Source organism: Ahaetulla prasina, chromosome 4 (assembly GCF_028640845.1).
Source record: "Ahaetulla prasina isolate Xishuangbanna chromosome 4, ASM2864084v1, whole genome shotgun sequence".
Taxonomy (NCBI): Eukaryota; Metazoa; Chordata; class Lepidosauria; order Squamata; family Colubridae; genus Ahaetulla; species Ahaetulla prasina.
Window position 1 is genome coordinate 55,948,444 of NC_080542.1, and position 14,022 is coordinate 55,962,465.

General features: G+C 38.2%; 1 protein-coding gene across 1 annotated transcript in view; it reads left to right on the top strand.

Moving 5' to 3' along the window:
• The window catches only part of LOC131198201 (sodium-dependent phosphate transporter 2-like), a 97,330-nt gene extending 83,875 nt beyond the window's left edge, over positions 1-13,455 (top strand). The window contains exons 9-11 of the mRNA XM_058182699.1: positions 1,790-1,979; positions 2,545-2,629; positions 11,416-13,455. Coding sequence (XP_058038682.1) covers positions 1,790-1,979; positions 2,545-2,629; positions 11,416-11,580 — 440 coding nt within the window. The 3' untranslated portion in view covers positions 11,581-13,455. The remainder of the gene's footprint in view (positions 1-1,789; positions 1,980-2,544; positions 2,630-11,415) is intronic.
• The last annotated feature ends 567 nt before the right edge of the window (positions 13,456-14,022 follow it).

The following is a 14,022-nucleotide window of genomic DNA, read 5'->3' on the forward strand; positions in this document are numbered from 1 at the left end:
AAGCACTGCTAATAAGTTTTTCTGATAAACTGAACTAGTTGGGCAAATTCCAACTGCAGTTTTAGATTTGTGAGTTTACATATTACATTTCCTGCATAAGCGTGAGAATAAAAAGTTGCTGGAACTGAATAAAACATTGCTGTGATAGTGTGAGTGAGTAAATAATGGTTAAGATGTTGGATTAAGAGCCGGAAGATAATTATTCTGATTCACCCTAAGCCAGAGAAGTTCACAGATGATTTTGGACTAGTCATTCTCTTTCAGCGCAAATTACTTCACATGTTTGTTGTTCGAAGATAAATAGGACAGGAAACACTATGCTATCTTGCGCTCCTGAATGAAATCCAGGATGTAAATGTAATAAATAGATGGGTTCTCTTTTTTTCATTTGTAAGTATATGAAAAACAATCAACCTGAATAAGTCTCTATTCTCCTGCTCTTGTCCCACACTTTCATTTGTCTGCTATTGTTGGGAAATTTATTTTCAGTAACGAACATATACCAGTATATTTATTAGCATTATGCAAAATGGTTTAAAATTGAAAATTTTAAAACTTAAAATACTGTATTTAGAATCTTAAATAATGTAAGCTCATTTCAGATTTGTTTCAAATTTATTTATTGGAAATTGTATTCTTTTGAAATGTATTCAATTTATTTGTCCAGTGACAAATTATTCAACGTTGTTCAGAAATGCTGTATGTTAATAATGGTAGTAAAGTAACAGAGCATTATTCTCTTTCAAATCATCTTTGAATATCCCTCATCTCATCTTAGTCATAAACCAAATGAAATAATAATACTGCTTTTGAATTACCACAATTACAGTCTTTTAAGTAGGTATTATTGCACAACCAGTCTCAGAAAAAATGAGCAGGACTTGTATGTTTTGTTCCAACAAGGTGGTAGGTGTTTGTTTTATCAATTGGATTTCCTTAAAACAACCACAACTTTTTCCAGGCTTGCACAAAAGTCCAACTGTTCATCAAATAGCAGAAAAATGTATGTATGAAGTCCAATGTCTTCTAAATCATTTGTGAGATTGAAAGAGTCCTAATATCTGGCACTACTGTTCAGGAAACTCCTAGGACTTTTCTAATGTCCATTGTGTATTCCAAGCTGATATGTATTGAGCCCTATATTTTATTTTCAATTCCAGCCCACTTTTAATTGCATGATTTTTAAATGGTCCATGCAAATAGCCCTGATCATTGAGGAAAAGAAGGAGGGAACCTCTACTTGATCTCTTCACCAGTCTAATTTTTTGTTAGAGATGAACATAAAACAAGATCTTTTTTAGACGCCTCTTGGTAAATACATAAATTTGCAACAGAAAAAACATTACCTGAGGTAGCCAGACTTGATAGCATTTAGTGCTTCAAACCAGCTGTTGGATTTGAGCTCAGAAATGAACTTGAGGCTAATGTTGCTGTACTATTACAAAGTCAATAGTTCTGAAGTCATCTGGGCATAAATATCATAAAACCAATGATAAACAATCAGCAAAGTACTTTAATGGTTGATCTATGTTAGGTGTAGCTTTTTGCCAGTAATATTCATGAGACATGCACAAGAGTCATTTGGTATTCTCTAATAGCATAACAACATGGTCATTATGCTCAGGGAAGCAAAAAATAAAGAACATTGAAGGAGATTGACTGAGAAGACAGTATAAGGCTAATGCTTATGGAAAAACAGCTCTTTGTAAGAAGATAATCTGATGTATGTTAAGATGGTCTGCAGGCTATTGCAGCAAAATATTTAGGATTTGATGTTATATTTTCTTCTCTAGCAATGCTATAGGCCCTTTGGTTGCCCTCTGGCTTATATACGATCAGGGTCGTGTAATGCAAGATTCTCCTACTCCTGTTTGGCTGCTACTGTATGGGGGAATTGGCATCTGTGTAGGCCTCTGGGTTTGGGGACGAAGAGTGATCCAAACAATGGGAAAAGACCTCACACCTATCACACCATCAAGGTAAGTGCATGTTGAGTGGATAATGTTTTGATAAATTTTGCTATGGCATCTTTGCCCCTAATTATTTTTTCTTTTGAACTGAGTTGAATATCTTATCGTTAAACTAACATAATATGCCTAAATTATTGAGGTCTAGTTGAGCAGAAAAGTCTGACAATGTCTTGAATAGCATAGAAAAAAGGCATAAATCGAAGTAGTTTAGTTTTGCTTTCCAAAACTAAAAACTGGATCCATGATTTTCATTTGTTTTTAATGCATACTAGAATTCTGCTGCTAACCTAATTGCTAATTAAGCCTTAATTTCTTGGAATATAGATTAGATATCAGGTACCAGAAAGCTGCTTCACTAATTTAATCTGGATGTATGCGTGTGTATATAGTTTTCATTAGCAGCAGCTTCTTCTTCTTTTAATATAACTCAATGATCAAACATTGGAGGAAAGCATTTGAAGAGGAAACGGGTAAGGTTTTGGCATGTTGCAAGGTATAAACCCAGACTGATAGATCAAGATATTTTTTTTTAAAAAAAGAGTGACTGTGAAGTGTTTTCTTATGCTTCCTGCAGTGGTTTCACTATTGAGTTGGCTTCGGCGTTCACAGTTGTGATAGCTTCCAATGTTGGACTTCCTGTCAGTACTACACACTGCAAGGTATGCCTTTGCCCTGTGACTGCAGCCAAGCTGGATTATTCATTTTTATTTTTTTTAACCTTGCTGCTTAGATCAGTTTATAATGGCATGACACTACAGTAGGAAACTTGGATGTAGAAGACATTCCTCAGATTTTTATAAAATACATGATATAGGAGGTTTTACTTCCCTTCTCAAACATTTAATTATCTTTCAAGTTTTATACAGCTGAGCACTTATAAACTTGTCAGCACTTATTCATAACTAAATGCATAGCCACATTCAATCTTATGTAGCTATATGTTCTTTTAAAAGGCAGCCTTTGGATTTTTGCATGCCCTATTAATTTCAGAGATCTTGTGCAAAAACTAATGTTTTTGCACAAGATGCTGAATTATTCATATGGCCATGCAATTATACAAGACTATTAAATAAAAATTCTATCTACATTTTAAAAGTAAAAGGGAAAAAATCTAATAATGAGAATAGAATTAAGGCATTTTATCATCTGTTACAGAAAGTCTAAATGGCTCGTTCATTACTATGAATACAATAAGCTAAAAAAATCTGTATTGGGCTTTCCCTGAGTGCTGTTCAAACCTTGATGATGGATTTGGCGCTGAACAGCCAAATTTTTTCTGTAGGTCATGCCACATGAACTTTGATCTGTTGCATTCTTCTTTGCCAAGAGGTTCTGACACTTTACATCCTTCATCCTTCCACTTTCCTGATGAATGCATGGCATGGGATTTCCTGTGTGTCATTTTTACGCTACAAAATCTCCATCTGTCTCTTTTTATTTCTTCACAGTGGATTTTGCATTGAAGTTATGTGTGCGCTAACCGTACTTGTAGCCTCAAATGTGGGTATTCCAATAAGCTCCACTCATTGCAAGGTATTGGAGTTTGCAGTGGTCATGCCAATTAAACACATTCACAATCATTTAAGAACATAAATAAATAGTAAATTCTGATTTTTTTTCCCCATTTTGCCTTCACTATGTAATGTCTCGTGACGTACAATATATTATATTGCTTATAACATCAATAATCAAAACTCAAAATGTGGAATTTTTATTTACTTTCAAAAATGTTTTAAAAATTTGAGTGATAAATTCTTCCAAATAATAGGAAACTGATTTTTAAAACAAATATTAGATTACACACAGCATAATTTATTTTTATTGCTTATTATTTTTGCAACTTGTGAATTACATTGTAGAATTCATTTTAATAGTCAATTAACAAGCAGTAAACTTAACATTTTAGTATTCTTGCTTCCGCATATTAAATTTAATGTTAGCTTTGCATTAATAGTATTTTTCTCACAAATATTTTTTTTTCATATTGGACACTTGTGGATTATAGAATGTAAAAATTAGGGGGAACACCACAAGTGCAGTGCTGTCTAAGTCACAGCTTTTCTATTTGAAGGCAAATGGTGTTTAATTTCAAACCAATATAAGCGTAGCTGTTTGAAATTCTAGACATTGTAGCTTTTCAGTGAACTTAACTGCTTTTCTAATACGTATTGTCATTAAAATAAATACACTAAATTTGTATAATGTATAAAATTGCTTCTAAAAACCAGTATAACTGATGCCCTTTTAAAAATTTGGAGAAAAAAATTGAATTCAAACACATAATCGCATTTTTTTAGTTCAGTGTTTAAATAAAATGTGCTTTTTGAATTCTGTTTATACTACCATTCCACGTTCTTTCTCTGTAAGTTTCTTTTAAAGACAATGTCAATCGTCCCACTGCATTAAATAGCAAAAGAAACTCCTGGGATATTTTTCTCCAAGAGTATAAATTTACCGAAAAGTCATATGGGTATAGAAGTAGAAAAAACAGTTCTAAAGTTTTCTCATACAAACAGCATTAGAAAACTTTTATTTTTTTCCCACTGGATCTCCCACTGTCCATTGTTCACCAGTCAGTTGCATTTGCTTTATTTTAGAAACAGCCTGACTGCCAGGCTGTTTGGGGTCTGTCTCATGCTTTCAGGTGGCACATTTGCATTCCAGAGTTCCCTCGCAAACCTCCCTTATATATCAATGTCTTCCATCCTCCCTCCCATTACTATTGTCTGGGTGCAAGAGGGCTATGTAGAGAGTCAACTATGATATGCCGACTCGCCAGAAAGAAGATTAACCCAACAAAGAAATAAACAGGCACATTATTTCTACACTATGTGTTTTCGCACTAATACCTATCAATGTCAGAGGCATGGAATTTCTGAATAAGCCTAGGGGCATGGACGTTCCTTACTGCCCCCAGTGTGCCTCTGTCAAGAAAAACCCTTTCCATAAGACTAAATAATGCAACCTCCACTTTGGTATTGAGAATCAAGGATCTCCTTGACCTCAAGTGCTTCTCTCCGTATACTCATATGGGGAGAGAGGCGACTTAATGGCCAGCCTCAGCAGTAAGCTATGGAAGTGCTTTAGGAAAAAGAGTGAAACACTGGGTGAATGCACCTATGTTTTCTTGGTCACTTTAATTCCACCATCATTGCATGCCATTTATAATCCAGATGATATGGAAAGGACCTATGTACTTAGGGCTCAGCTTCTTGCAAGGTTGGCCCAATTGCAAAAACTTTGTGGACAAGTACACCACATTCCCTATTCTAAACTCTCTCTGAGGTGCTCTGTTCTTGTCAGCCTATCTCTTTTGCACTTCCCATGCTACTTCTAATGTTTGTGCACTACAGGCCAGATAGCTTTCAGAGTACTCATCTACTCAGCCAATGAAGTCAGCGAAGGAGATCCTTGAGGAAGCTCTGGCATAGGCACAAATTCTGCACCCATAGCCACTCGAAAGGGGGCAAATCCAGTGCTACTGTGCACAGAGTTATTATAGATCACCTCAGCAAAGTGCAAGAGTTTGATTCAATTGTTTTGCTGGCAGTTCACATAGCATCAAAGGTACTGTTCCCTGACTGCATTCATATGTTCACAAGCTCCATTCATTTGAGGATGATGGGGGGAGCTAATGCCCTGGGAAAAGCCTAACAACCTCAAGAACTTGGGCCAAATTTTTGAGGTGAACCGCAATCTGAAATTATGTGTTTGGAATGCCCTGCAGCCAGTACGCATGCTGTAAAAAGAGCTTAGTCAGGCCCTGAGTGGAGGGGATCTTAGGGCATGCCACAAAGTGGGTCTGCTTAGAGAGTAAGTCTGTAATGACCCAGATCACAGTATTCCCAGTGCTCTCCAACAGCTCCACAATAAAGTCCATAGATATCTCCCCCCATGAAGGATATCTTCCCTCCATTCATAAAGCTGAGGAAACTCTGAAGTTGCATCTTCATTCGCCGAGGCTCCCGTTCTAAGATGATTTGGACCTTCCCGGGATCCATTTTTATGTTATCTTTCGAAATCCAGTACCCTAGGTAGTCTAAGCTGATCTTGTGGTAATCACACTTGGACAACTTTATGAAAAGCTGAGTCCTCCACAGCTTCTCGAGCACTGCTTTGACCAATTTCATTTGCTCTTCCTTGGTTTTTTTATATCAATATATTGTCTAGATACACCAAGACCACCTTGTACAAGTGCTTATGTAGGACTTCATTTATTAGTTGCAGCAACACCGCTGAGGCCCATTCTAGCACAAACAGAACTGGTAGCAATCCTGAAAGCAGTTGAATTTTTCTTTATCAATGTGCAAAGCTCCTCCAGTTCCCTAGGTATTATCAAATATAGTTTGGTCTTTGACAGTTTAGCCCCAAGCACCACCTCAGTTATACAGTCTGTGGAGCAGAAGTGTGTTGAATTCCTTCGCCAAAGACCTCAGCTAGGCTGCAATCTTCCTTGAGAATCAATGGCTCTAAGCTGCCACTTTCCTTTAGTTTATTGGCAGGTTCCACTTTCGCTTTCTTGACTGTAGGTGCTTGGTGGCTAAGCACTTTCCCTAACTCTTGCTGGTTGGATACTTTTCTTCACATCTGCCACTTGTCTCTATCCCAATTGACAGATGGATTCCATTTTTTCCAGTGGCTCAGGACTATGGCCTCTGTCATTCCAGGGCCATGATAAATTGAATAGTTTTTGTGTAGATCCCAGCTTTTAGCTTCAGAAGCTCGGTTAAGTAGGTTGCTGGCACTCCACCTGTTACAGAACTGTCTAGCTGAGAAAATACTATGGGTTTCCTTAACTTCAATTCTAACTTCTCTACCACTTGGGAGCTGGTGCATCCCAAGTCCAGCAAGGCCATAAGGACCTGCTTTACTCTCAAGGACACTGAAATCTCCACCCTAGCTGTCATGGCAATGATGGTGCCACTTACCATCAGATCATCTTCTTCACTGTCACTCTCGCAGAAGACTAGTCCTGTCTTGACAGGGGCCAGACTTCTTTTCCCTTCAATGGACAGAGGGGAGAACTCTTATGACTTGTTGCCACACATGCATTTTCTCCTTTGGCTTCAGTGGAACACTTTTGTTTGGTCGGCTCACGAGGAGGGGAACAGTCTTTGGCCATGCTATGAGGCATTTGGCAGCACAGTGCCCCTCCTTTCCTCAATGAACGCAGCCTCCAAGGCTTGGCAGGGTTTGCCTCCTTTGGCTGGTGGTGCACCCCCTCTGACTCTCGTGCCCGGTATATTTGTAGAATTCTACCATGTCAACCTCTGCCTCTGTGGCTACACAGTACCCTGCTTGAAGGTTGTGTGGCAGCCTCCCTCCACCTCCGGAGTAGACAATTCTGATATAGTTCCTTGCTCAGTCCCTCTCAGAAATGATAGACCAGCAAGCACTCCGGCCAGTCTCCCAGGTGGCTGGGTAGGTGGTGGAATACTTGGAAATAGTTAACCAGTCACTTCCCTTAGTTTAGGGCACTGATACAGACTTCTGCACAAAGGGCTGCTATGGGGGTCTTTGAACCATACTCATAAGGATTGCATAATAGCCTCGAGGTCATCTATCTCAGGGGTGCCTTCACCATGCAGTGACACTAGCCACTCTGAAGCACTCCCTTCCAGATTGACCACGATAACATTGACCTATGTCACATCATCCAAATATATTGCTCAGTAGCATTCCATGTGATGCCAGACTTCAGCCAAGAAATGGGCTAGATGCCTTGGGCACCCATCAAAGAGGACCACCAAGGGGGTTGGCTGCTGTTCCTCCTGCACAAAGACATATCCCGAGGTAGAATACCAACTGCTGTTACTGGTACCAGTGCTGGAATCCCAGATGCAACCACAAGGCCAGGGCCCTGACTACAGCTCTGGCCCTGAGCACAGCCAGTGCCACTGCTGCTGGCTGCAACAGAGAAGGAGGCATAGTGAAGGCCATTTGCACCAGCATTCTGACCGCAGCTGCAGCTGCTTGTGCTGCTGGCTGAAGGAAGGAGAGGGAGTTGCCAGAATCACCAGGTTTTCCACGATTCCTATGCCAGTAGAGAGGCGGCTCCTTGATTTGCCGCAGCACAAATCTCCATCCCTTTGAACTTTTGTCTCAGATGCTCCATTGATGAGCTGCAACTGGCAATTGGGATGTTCCACTTAGTAGGGTCATCCTTTTCAACTAGCCACTTTGCTCTCCATCTGCTACCTCAGACCACATTGATTCTGGCAGGGAGAATGGGTCTTTGGCTTCCACTGCCTTGTCCATATTCGTTGCCCAGTGGTCTTCAGTCCCTAGTATAAGGCATTTCTCACTTGCTCCTTCTTGGCTGTGGGTGATTGCTCAGACTTCTTGGGTTTTGGTTTAGAGCATGTGCTGTGTTCTTGCTCCAGCTTGAGGTAGCGACTGCTGTTCCCGAGCCAGGATCTCTCTCTCTCTGGCTTCTTTTTTTCTTCCGTTTCTTTGGTCATAGCCAACATCTCAAGGATGACCTCCTGGTGGAATCCAGGTAGGCTATTACCCTGAGAACTAGCTTAATGTCAACTGTCCTACTGCATTAAACAGCAAAAGAAATTCCTGGAATATTTTTTCACCAAGAGTAGAACTTTAATTAAAAGCCTTATGGGTACAGAAGTAGAAAAACCAGTTCTGATGTTTTTGTGCACAAATAACATCAGAAAACTTTTTCTTTTTCCCCCTGAACGTCCCAATCAGTTGAACTGTTTTTATTTTGCAAATGGGCTGCTTGCCTCAGATGTTCCCAGACGATGATCTTGGGGTTTGGGTCTGTCTCATGCTTCCAGGGAACTTCATTCCAGAATTCTCTCCCAAACTTCCCCTACATCACAATGCCTTCCTACCCCCTCCCGTTACTGTTGTCTGATTGGGAGCAGGGCTATGTAGCGAGTCAACCGTAACAGCCAGGCTAGAACTTCAGACACATCTGTTTGTTTTGCCATGTCCCACTCCCCCTAGTTTTTTCTTAATTTTGAAAAGAAGAAAAAAGCTAGCAAAAAAGTGATGGAGATATTACTAGTGAGTCTGATCAGCTGGAAATTGGAAGAAAAACCTAAAAGAATGAGCAAGGGATGAACACAGTAGAAAGCATCTAGGTAATAGTACTGATTATTTGATATACTGGGATGATGTGTAGATGTTGTTTATATTCCAGTATGAAATGCACTGAAACAATTGAATTAGATATTGCAATTAGCAGTCACATAGCTGCAGATTTCAGGTCCAGATAAAAAACAACTGAACACTATTCATGCCCTTGTGACAGAAATAAAAGAGCTTGGAAGCAAGATTTGGGACTATAGGAGATTCAGTAACAATTTCTATCATTTAATATGCAATAGTTGGATCAGTTAGCAGTTGAATTTTAGTTATGGACACTATAATCTGTCATTCTTGAATGCTAAAGATTGTGTCCTCCAATACTTGCATAGTTTCTGCTGTGCCTGGCACCTGCTCAGTGCTGCTAAAAATGTGCTACAGCTACACTGCCAATTTATATTACTTGATCTAGAGAAGCTCATGAGGAAAATTCATTCTTGTGCACATGAGAAGAGCGTAACCATATTTTTTCTTTAAAATAAGTGCTGATGCTTCATGGAATGCCATTCTAGGTGGTATCCTGATTGCTGTTTGTTAAGCATTCAGCTGGCAATTAAGAGGGATTGAAAAGTCATAGAATCCTGATAAAAATGAGTAGAAGCAATTTATTAGCTTCTATACATATTTATTCTTAGGCTTTGCAGTGTTTTGGATGTGATTCCCAAAATTATTTTAGAGCACTTAATGTACCATGTTTACAACCTTTTAAAACAGCCACACTTTTCTGGGGTTACAAAACAGATTCTTTGAATTTATTTATTTGTTTGTTTGCAATCCATTTCCAAAATAATGGGGTCAGAATTGATTGAACAAAAATGGCCATTTAACTAGCTTTTAAGATACATTAAGTGGATTATGCTGTTGTCAATAATTGGAGAGAATTGAAAACTTTTAGAATATGACTTCATTTACCAAGAAATGATAAATGAAGTGGAATATATATCTATAGAAATATGCCTTTGTATAAATTCATGTACCCATGAAGCAGGTACTTACATGCGTAACAACCTAAATTCTTTTTCAGACATTTTGAGTAAAAATTACTCTGTAGCAAAGTTTGAAAAGATCTTTGGTTGGCAGCATTTATTGAACTTGCTCCATATAAAAATGAATAAGAAATTTAATTGTCAACAATTTTTTAGAGCTTTTTAACTTTGGGCATCAGCTGACTGGCATTTATTTATAAACTGGGGTCCATAAATATGGTTGTTTAATGGTCACAGCACATTAACTTTTTTGACAATCCTGAGAAAGTGGAGGGTTGGGATGTCATATATACCTAGCATTAAAATGTAACTTATTAAAGTGAACAGTTTTCATTGCATCACACATTAGACATATTCAGTGGTGGTTATTCTGATCCGTTTCCCCAAATCACTGCTGTGTGCCACTGTAACTCACAAGATTGTGTGATGATGGTGATCAATAAAGAATTCCTGGCTATTTAAACAAGCAACATTATGGACCCTCAGTCATATATTTTATATATATGTGTGTGTGTGTGTGTGTGTGTGTGTGTGTGTGTGTGTGTGTTTTCTGAGGTTTTCGCGGGTGTTTGTAGGTCTTTGGTTATTCGGGTTTTCTCCCGCGTAAAATTGGAAGTGTCTTGGCGACGTTTCGACGAAGTCTCATTCGTCATCTTCAGGCTTCAGCTTCGTGCTTCTGGAAGCAATGTGTGATTGCAGTCCCTAACACGAGACCCTCCAGACCCACACTCACGAGGTCCACACAGGATGTCACCACCACACATCCACCCAGAAAGCAGACCCAAACCCACACTGATCAGGAAGCACGACCAAGGACCAGAAGCCAGACCGCAGCTGCAACATTAGCCATTTCAAACCCCTCCAATCCATACATACAGCAGACAGACATCCACTATGAAGATGTAGCACGACCACAAACACAAAGCCAAACAACAGCAATGCAACTCTCCAGCTCAAATCCCCCTGCAATTAATCTGAGCACAACCAAGCCCCCACCCAAACAGGACACACCCCCATCCAATCAGAGCACAAAACCCCCCCATCCAATCAGAGCACAGCCAAGCTCCCACCCAATCAGTTCAAACCCCCACTAGCAGTTAAAAAGGAAGAAACAGCTGCAATCACACATTGCTTCCAGAAGCACGAAGCTGAAGCCTGAAGATGACGAATGAGACTTCGTCGAAACGTCGCCAAGACACTTCCAATTTTACGCGGGAGAAAACCCGAATAACCAAAGACCTACATACACACACACACACACACACACACACACACACACACACATATATATACACACATATACATACATATTAAGATATTTTTAATTCTAACTTTCTTCTCAAATTTCCAAGGTTGGTTCTGTGGTAGCTGTTGGTTGGATACGATCCAAGAAGGCTGTTGACTGGCATCTCTTCCGCAATATCTTTCTAGCTTGGTTTGTGACTGTTCCTGTAGCTGGCTTATTCAGTGCTGGCATTATGGCAATCTTAATGTATGGAATATTACCATATGTCTGATACATCACTGTTCTTTCCAGAAAAAAGGGAGTATCTCTTTTAAGTCTCGTCCTCAGATTGCAGAACTCCCTGATCAACTATACAGTAAGAGATAGTCTGCAAGTCATTTATCCTCAGTATCTAACATCTACTGTACATACTATGAGTATCTTTGGTGCCATTTCTTCTGTACAATGTGTGTGTGTGTGTCTCTGTGTCTGTGTGTGTGTCTGTGTGTGTATATAGACACGCACCCATATACATACACGCTTGTAGTTGATAATACTACCTTAAATTATAAGTGAGATAAAAATAATTGCCTAGAACTTAATCTCTAGTAAAACCTGTATATAATGTATCATTTAGTGGTGATTTTTAAACCCATTAGAGAAGCTGGGACATTTGTCAATATAATAATATATGATAAAGCAAAATGTAAACTGAGTAAGATTCTTTTTTGAAAAAAAGTTTAATGATACTGAAACAAAATAATACGGAAGTACATTGGTAAAATGTGGTTCATATCATATTGTTGTGTATAATACTGTATGAACATTGATTTTATAAATACTTCTAAAATGTAGCTTTTTAATGTTGCATTTCCCTTATATATTTTGGATAAGAAAGTTTAGACAGTACCAAAGAAGAGGAATAGCTTGACAGTATTATACTGTTTGTCAGTATGTATATTTGCTATTACTCTCCTTCCCTATATATTTTATTTAGCATTCTTTTCTATTCATCAAACACCAGCAATGCCAAGATAATATTAATATTTTCCTGTAAGTAGAAAAGCATCATATTGTTGCAGTTACCTATTACCTACTGCATTTATTTTTTTAGAAATCCAACTCTGCTTTTATATATGATGAGTTCAAATTTCTTTTAAAAGATATTTGCCATCACTTGTAAGTGATTCTTATTCTGGTTCATTACCATCAATCTAATGAACAAGTTCAGGAAAAGAAAGATGAAACTGAAATTCTGCCTTGTTTCTATGATTACATCCAGTAAATCTCATCTATGCAGTGGAATTGAGCAATTCTGGCAGTGTGCACAGAAATTCTGGCAGTGTGCACAGACATTTCAATATCTAAAGAAAAAGGGAAGTACTCAAGTAAGAGGTGTTTGGTTGTTAAAACTGGCACTGTGGAGAGCTTTTAATATCAATGCTAACTCCAAGAAGCATTTGGAAGGATTAGTTCTGATACTAACAGTTGGTGAAGTGAAATCTGCTGCAAGGTCATTTTTGTCTTTTGATAACATCTCAATGTAGCAGTCATCTCAGGCCAAACTAGGAGAAGTTACTGCTGACTTGGAAACATCCACAGCATGCTGTTCATTAGAACACAGGATGTCAACCAAGAGTGGAAATATTGATAATGCTGCAGTTCCCGCATGCATTGCTAAGATAATTTAACAGGTTGTATGAGAAATTAGTTTTTACTTTTTGAGAAATTATCTTAGTTTGCCAGTCTTGTTTGTTTTATAAAATGAAGATATTAGTAGATAAATTATCAAAAAAGCTGCAAATTGCTGTAATTCATTGTCTATGCATCTAATAAGGTGTTTTCAGAGCAGTTAAGAGACAATATTTGGTGTCCTTTTATTGCTATGGAATTCTGAAGCATTAGCATTTGAGAAATTCTCTGGCATTAATCACAATGTTTGTACAACTCTTGTGTTTTTTCTCAGAAGTCTGCTCTGTCGTTTAAAACTTATTGCTATAGTTGTATTTACTGGAAAGAATTTGAGGAAGCATTGCTTGAAGAATGTTGGGAGCCCAGAACTGTTGAAATGCTGCTAAAATTTTGATATATGAGCTTTCTTGGTACTCCATTGTCATCCTTTTTCATTGGTCATTCACTCTAAATTTATAATAAAAGAATAAATTGCCTTCAGACTACTTATTAAGCCTTTTTTACTCTCACTGCTCTATGAAATTTTACAATTGATACCAATTCATTTAAAGACACTTGTTTAGCACAAAATTTTCTTTCTCATTTTGCATTTGTTATAATCCTTTTATTTATGCTCCCTCTATGTGAGCTTGTTCAGTGTTTTGTAACAATGGAGGTGTGCACACACATTCGCTTACATACCAAGTGACAAAATCTAAATAAAGCCCAGCTCTGTACAGCGCAAACAGAAGCTTCTATTTATTGCTCTTGGGACTGTTTGTTCTAGGATCCAGTTCACACTGGAATTATTAAAGCCTTCTTCCAATAGCATTCCTGTTAAAAACTTTTCATACATGACAATACAAAAGTGTGTGTTCCTAAAACTGAAGAAAAATTAAGATGTTTGCATATTGCTATCACAACAATACTTGGAAAAAGGAACAACTTAGAAGAAGAAAAATCCACATTTTCCTTTCAAGGCAATGATGCCCTTATAATGCTTAGGCTTTCAAATGTTCAATAATATTGATACCACAAACATCTGAACTTGAATGCACAATTT